Source organism: Phanerochaete carnosa (assembly GCF_000300595.1).
Source record: "Phanerochaete carnosa HHB-10118-sp unplaced genomic scaffold PHACAscaffold_1, whole genome shotgun sequence".
Lineage (NCBI taxonomy): Eukaryota > Fungi > Basidiomycota > Agaricomycetes > Polyporales > Phanerochaetaceae > Phanerochaete > Phanerochaete carnosa.
In genome coordinates, this window is record NW_006767628.1 from 1,579,171 (window position 1) to 1,585,186 (window position 6,016).

The window sequence follows — 6,016 nt, forward strand, 5'->3', positions numbered from 1 at the left end:
CGGCGAATGGCTTCAACTACTCACAGTCGGGACGAACCATAGCTTGAGATCCTCAAAGAGCGAGTGCATGGTGACCTCCAGAGTGAATATGTTGCGCAAGGAATGGACTTGAAGGCCCTTCAGCTCTCCCTGAATCTTGGAGTAGCCGAAACCCTTGATGACGTCCCATACTTTGGCTATGTCCTGACGCTGAGGAGACAGGAATCAGACCAAAATGAATATTGCGATGTTCCAAACTCTACATACCTCCGCATCACTGTCAGCATCAGCAGCGAGAAATTCGGGGAATATATATGCGCAGCGCGTTGCCTCAAGCTGAGTTCTGTCGTCGTTCAATTCGCGGCCCAGTCCCTCCACGTGGAGCGCGGCCATGATATCAATTCGACCGGTCAACATGCAGCGATAGTTGTCGCGCATGAGGGCCTAACAAGAAATGAGAGGGTGGTTTATTTTGTAATGGTGGAACCCACAAGGGACTTCGCCCGGTAACGACTCTGGTCCATTGGCTGCCGCAAGCTTGAACCTTCGGTAATAGCATATATGTCCTGATAGAGATGGAGAGGCGAAGGGTCCATATCAATGCTATATATAGCGACTACGGAAGATGAGATGATGGCTCTGATGGCAGTTGGGTAAGACTTACAAGCGCGGATCAAGTACTTGTCGTAGAATTCGCCCAATTCGACAAGTGTTTGCTCATCTTGACAAGGGTTAATCATCTGGGCGATGTAATCTTGAGCAGCACTGGTGAGCCCAACGATCAGGAGGTGCCCTAAGATCCGCACGTTGACGAGCTTCTTCTCCAGCAATAAGACTGCGCTACCAGCGGCGTTATTTTCGAGGTCGCGCATGATGGCTGCCTCCGCTTGTCGACATTTCTTCATTGCTCTGACGACAGATGACGACTCGTGCGTAAAATCGCCAGGAAGTTGTTGCGGCTCATACGACATTGTAAGATCTAGTTGAGCAGCTGAGATGGGCCTTGTGGAAGTTAGGAGGAAGTTGTGCTCCGGCGGTCGATATCTGCTTACGTCACCTCGCGCCACATGACTTTTAAGGAAGGGCACAGACGCGCGTTGCAGAAGAATGACGTCTCCCCACGGGTACCCTTTGTGGGCCCACTGGCCTAGGGTGGACAGACCAAACATACTAGTCAGAAAAGGCCAGCGAAATTTCGTTTTCACAGAATTATGTACAGTTGTAGACCGCAGGGCCACCCTAACCTGCCTATTTAATACAAGGTACGAGCGGCTTTAGGCTGTGAGCATCATTCCTTATAGACGACGTCGTCTCTTCACGCTTTGTTAAACCGGCAGCGCAATACGCTTGCCTCTTGTGGCGCCTCGTCCATCGTATTTGACCACTATCCCTGCTCCCCGAGACTGCTTTCAAGAAAAGCTAATCTCATGGATGACGCAGATTGTGCGCGTGTTCGTTTTGGTTGACGTGACGTCGTAAGCCGCAAGGACTTGATCGGGCGCTTTCCTACGGGTTTACTTCCGCACACAATGTCGAACGCGCTTGGCGACTTTACGAACCAGCCCCTTCCTAGCGACTTTGCGCACAAATCACCAAAGATTGTCCAAGCGATGGACAGGTGTCGAGCAGCGGAAGCAGCTATCACGAGCATTCTCGAGAGCCCTGCCTTTGGGTACAAAGTCGCACTGGAAAGTTTTGTCCCGACTGTAGGTCTTCAAATCCTTCGCCCTCTCTCAGAGACCCATCAGCTTTTTGTTAGGAGATGTCAGACCGCTATTGAGTCGAGGCATCAGCGGGGAATGTTTCTCTTCTTTAGAAATGCAATCTGCATTTCTAAAGAAGAGAAACATTCCCCGCATTGTTGAGTTCAAGACCACTGAACCTGACCTCGGATTACCGTCAGCAGATTATCTCAACATCCACGCCGCTTGCTGCCGCATCTACCATTTGTCAGGCGCCGCGAGTTTGAATTTGAAACGAGTGAATAACAGGGCAAGCAAGGCAACTTCCCGTGGGAAATATGTTGATCCGAGGAGACAGCACAGTAGCTGTTAGCGACGTTTCCATCCATTTATCATCCGGTCTCTGCGTGTTGTGTACACCGACCACCGTGATTATACATCAGACGTAATACTTTAATTCATGTAATGAGTAGTGTTTCCGCGTTCAGCTTCGCCGCGTGTACGGCACGATGGTCCAGAGAACGACCACGGCGAAGGCCACACAGCTTATGGGATCATCATGCCCCCGTCGTGGTTACTTTTGACCGCTACGACAAGAATCTGTAACCTGCCGCTCGCAGTCAATCAATCATTGTGGAGTTTATTCGATGCCAGGCGGGCCAGAGCTGCAGCCCCTCGCTCAATCCGGATCCGTCGTTCTCCGCTCACAAGTACACGCAAACCCCAGCAAAAAGGGTGCCGCCAACAAACTTAGCTCGACGAGCTCCAACGCCCCATGTCGCCCCACCCAACACATAACGAACCTCAGCCCATGACACGTACTCATACAGGCCGCGGCGGGTAGGACCCCGTCGTGGTGTTCCACACGTCGCCAGCGGCGACACTCCAGTTGCCGTGGCATCCCCACTGCCAGTCCGTCGTTTGAATGATCTCGCTCAGCGCGGCGACGAAGGTGTCGAGCGGGCAGAGCCCGTCGGGCTGGTGCGGGCACCCGCGCAGCGACGTGAGCGGCACGACGCCGTCGTTGACGATGATCCGGACTTGCGGGCCGTGCGTGTGTGCGCACGAGAGCACTGGAGGTGCAGAGTGTGTTAGCAGATACAGAGAGGAGGACGAGAGCGGGAGGGAGAGGAAAGCGGCTGCGTACGCTGGAAGTGGACGTTGGTTGCGAATGGCGCGAGGTGTGAAGTCTTGAAGGACCGGTGGCGCGGGATGTGGGTGTACGGCAGGGGCCCGGCCGCGGCGAAGTTGCTTAGGTTCAGCGCGGTCAGGACTGTTCAAGGCACCACCCGCCCGAGCATAGTAGAAACCCCATCAGCTTTCACAGCGGGAGAAAAGTTCGCGACGGCGCAGAGTAGCGGGACGTACCGTTGAGCACGGTGATCTCGTGCGTCGCGTCGACATACAGGCTCTGGTCCAGCGGGAACGTCGTCGCGTTGTCGTCCAGCGTCGCGTTCGTCGACGAGTTGTGCTCCGCGATCGGCGTGTGCGTGAGCCGTGCGACGAGCTCCTGGACGTACCCGATGCCGAGCACGCGCCCGACCGGCGAGCCCCACGCTGTGCTGTACCAGAAGCCCAGGTCGAGTCTGTTTGCACGCGTCAGTGTTACGCGCGGCTCTGCAGGCGCGAGGAGGACGCACGAATAGTCGTAGCCCTCCCATTCTTCTTCGGTGAAGAGCTCGCAGAACTTGGAGTACCCGATCGCGACAGTCTCGTAGGCACACGTCTCCTGCATAGAGTATATGTCGTCAATAGTCAGATGGTAACCATGCAAGTGCTTCTGGAGGCGATGCCGTGCGTCCTCGAGATATATCTCTGCCCATTTGCGTGCGTAGATAAAGCCACGGATATTCTCCTCGCTATAGAAGTTCGGACATCTAACGAAAAGTGGTGTATCTAAGTCTGGCTCATGGAAGAGGAGAGTACAGCGACATACGTCATGTAGGGTGCAAGTGTGTTGTTTATCTGCACAGTAAAGAACTCAGTGCTCTGGAAGGGTACTTTCGCGACACGGACACATACCCCGGTATTCTCAATGGTGATACTCTGCTGGTACTGGCCCTCGAATGGGTACCCAAAGAACCCAATGGCGAAGTTCAGGGCAGAATCGAGCATGCGATTCCTATGAATGTTGTAGCGTGCTGGCGATGGCAGGCAGTATTTTACACGTACTGGGACTCCGTCCGGAACACAGGAATCGTGTTGGTTTCAGAGAAGTTCTGCAGGTAACATGAATACAGGCGTTGTATGTACAGCTGATTGGACCCACCTTAAGGAGGAAGCCGTACTTGAGGCGCGTAGAGACACCCAAGTCGTCTACAAAAATTGGTTAGCTGTGGCTGCAGCAGGCAGACCAGCACTTACAGAGCTGCTGGCGTCCAAAGGGAGTCAATACTATGATGATTCAGTATGTCGCTTTAGACGGTGCTCTGAGGGCATACATTCTTCGCCAAGCTTATATGTCCTGCGGGCGAAATGAAGACATCTGTCAATAAAGAAAGGTGTCAAGACTGACCATGTGTTCAAGAAAGCCAAATGTCCCTTGGCCTTCCACTCGGCTGCATGTTCGTTGAGACGGGAGGCCAAGCCCGCTGGACCGCTGGACCCGTCTATACAGCCATCAGTAATGTCTCCCACGCACAACCAGGTGGCCCTCACCAGAATGCGAAGGGTAGCGGGCGCCGTGGCGATGGAGAAGATGCAGCCCGGTGATGCGGCACGTGTCGGGCACCTCCGGGCTCGAGTCCAGGCCGAATGCGCCGCGCTCGACGCTGAACCATGGCGAGAGGTTGCCCCAGTACCTGAAGATATCGAATTTGGAGGACGTGTGGTTTCGGTGACCTTTGAATGATGGCGCAACAAGGTTGGGCGCGCCAGTGTGCACCGGATAGGACGGCGCGGTCACGACAATCGCAGGCTCCGCGCCTGTCGCGGTGGTGCCGGCGTAGCCGACAGACGTGGGGAAGAGCGATGGGTTGACGTTGGTCGGGGATGCAGGGGGGTAGTGGTGCACCTCAGACGAGCCGGCCCATGGCGCAGCATACAGCTCGACGGCGCCGGACGGGGCAGCCTGGTCGATGGCACAAGATGGCTGGTGCACATAGCTCAATACTGAAAAGCAAGTGAGAATGCCGGCGACAAAGGCAGCTACAATGCGCAGCCTCTGGTTCCACAGAGATGGTTTGACCAGAGTAGCATTTGGCTGTGGAAGCAGCTCTTCATACTCCCCGGGAGACTTGACGTCGTTGTATGGGTTCATGTCGAGGCGACACCGAGAGAGGGTCGTCGGGCTGCGGCTCTTTATGCAAAAAGCCCATCACTGGACCCGAACGCAGACGACGTCCGTCTTGCAAACGGAATGATAGGAATCCTGGAGCTGGACATCTGTTACCACCGATGCCACTCTGCGTGCAGGCTGTCTGTAGGAGGCACTCCACTATGGCCACTGACCTCGGGAAAAGCTGCGCATCTGACCGTCAAACGTCGGACTAGCAATTTTCTGTGCTGCTCATGTGAGTAGCAAACATCTGGGGACGGTTTGGAGGGGGCGCGCATGCTTCCGCATTTATTTTGATTCCGTTGGCAGCGAGTATAGAAGAGCGCATGCTCCGCTCCCGGGGCGATATTCACTTGGCCGACGGAGTCGTTACCGGTGCGATGCAGGGCTGGTTGGCTCGAAGGCTCAGAACAGCTCGACAATTTGTGGGCGTTGAATGATACAAGAAAAATTAGACTGGCTAATGACAAGCGCCTAGGTTCGTTACTAGGTAAGTAAAGTATCTGAAGCAGACTTTCCATTATTTTCTTACCCATCTCTACTTTCGTTCTTATCACGTGATAAATCCATTAATGAACACGTGCTTGTGTTTCCTTACTGTGTACCTCGCTCAAAGCTGCCATCTGCTGGGGTATATGCTTACATCCGGGTATCAAGTCCAAATCGCTCGCTCACTACTGCCTGACGGCAACTTCGAAAGCCCTGTGCACGAAGTCATGCCCGCCGACACAGGCTGCTTGAAAAGGCGATCAGCCGCCGCATATGAGAGGCGCGTCGGATCCCGCACCTAGCAAGTACCAATCGTGCTTCGATAGTCCTGGGAGCGTCTCTGGCTTCTCCGAAAGCAGCCAGTTGAGCCTCTACACTGCTCCTCAGCAACAACGTCGCCGATGAAACAAAATCGTGTACACACCGGGGGCACGAGCGTGTTCCGCGTCTTGATTCGCAGGCCGTAGTCCTCCAAGATCTCCTTCATGCGTGCTGTCTCAACGAACACTGCAGTGTGGCGCTCTTAGTAGTCACGTTACCCGAAAGAAAGCACTGCCCACTCCCTAGACGATGTTCTACACCATATACG

The 6,016-nt window shown here is 54.5% G+C and overlaps 4 protein-coding genes across 4 annotated transcripts in view; 1 reads left to right on the plus strand and 3 right to left on the minus strand.

The window, feature by feature from the left end:
• PHACADRAFT_23866 (uncharacterized protein) overlaps positions 1-1,148 on the minus strand; it is a gene marked incomplete at both ends in the record, with an annotated part of 1,925 nt that extends 777 nt beyond the window's left edge. Inside the window, 4 exons of the mRNA XM_007389509.1 lie at positions 25-189; positions 247-423; positions 471-595; positions 644-1,148. Coding sequence (XP_007389571.1) covers positions 25-189; positions 247-423; positions 471-595; positions 644-1,148 — 972 coding nt within the window. The remainder of the gene's footprint in view (positions 1-24; positions 190-246; positions 424-470; positions 596-643) is intronic.
• Positions 1,149-1,508: 360 nt separating this feature from the next.
• Positions 1,509-1,759, plus strand: PHACADRAFT_189700 (uncharacterized protein; the record flags this gene model as incomplete). Its single annotated transcript, XM_007389962.1, has 2 exons — positions 1,509-1,685; positions 1,739-1,759. 2 exons carry the CDS (start codon positions 1,509-1,511, stop codon positions 1,757-1,759), a joined length of 198 nt encoding a protein of 65 aa, XP_007390024.1.
• Positions 1,760-2,057: 298 nt separating this feature from the next.
• Positions 2,058-4,920, minus strand: PHACADRAFT_133147 (uncharacterized protein; the record flags this gene model as incomplete). Its single annotated transcript, XM_007389963.1, has 12 exons — positions 2,058-2,734; positions 2,809-2,934; positions 3,030-3,247; positions 3,302-3,538; positions 3,598-3,626; positions 3,684-3,783; positions 3,834-3,880; positions 3,931-3,977; positions 4,026-4,055; positions 4,103-4,125; positions 4,177-4,270; positions 4,320-4,920. The coding sequence occupies 12 exons, from the start codon at positions 4,918-4,920 to the stop codon at positions 2,484-2,486; spliced, it is 1,803 nt and encodes a 600-aa protein (XP_007390025.1). The 3' UTR covers positions 2,058-2,483.
• A 767-nt stretch (positions 4,921-5,687) lies between these two features.
• On the minus strand, positions 5,688-5,914 carry PHACADRAFT_189702 (uncharacterized protein; the record flags this gene model as incomplete). Its single annotated transcript, XM_007389964.1, has 2 exons — positions 5,688-5,798; positions 5,852-5,914. The coding sequence occupies 2 exons, from the start codon at positions 5,912-5,914 to the stop codon at positions 5,688-5,690; spliced, it is 174 nt and encodes a 57-aa protein (XP_007390026.1).
• Positions 5,915-6,016: the final 102 nt, after the last annotated feature.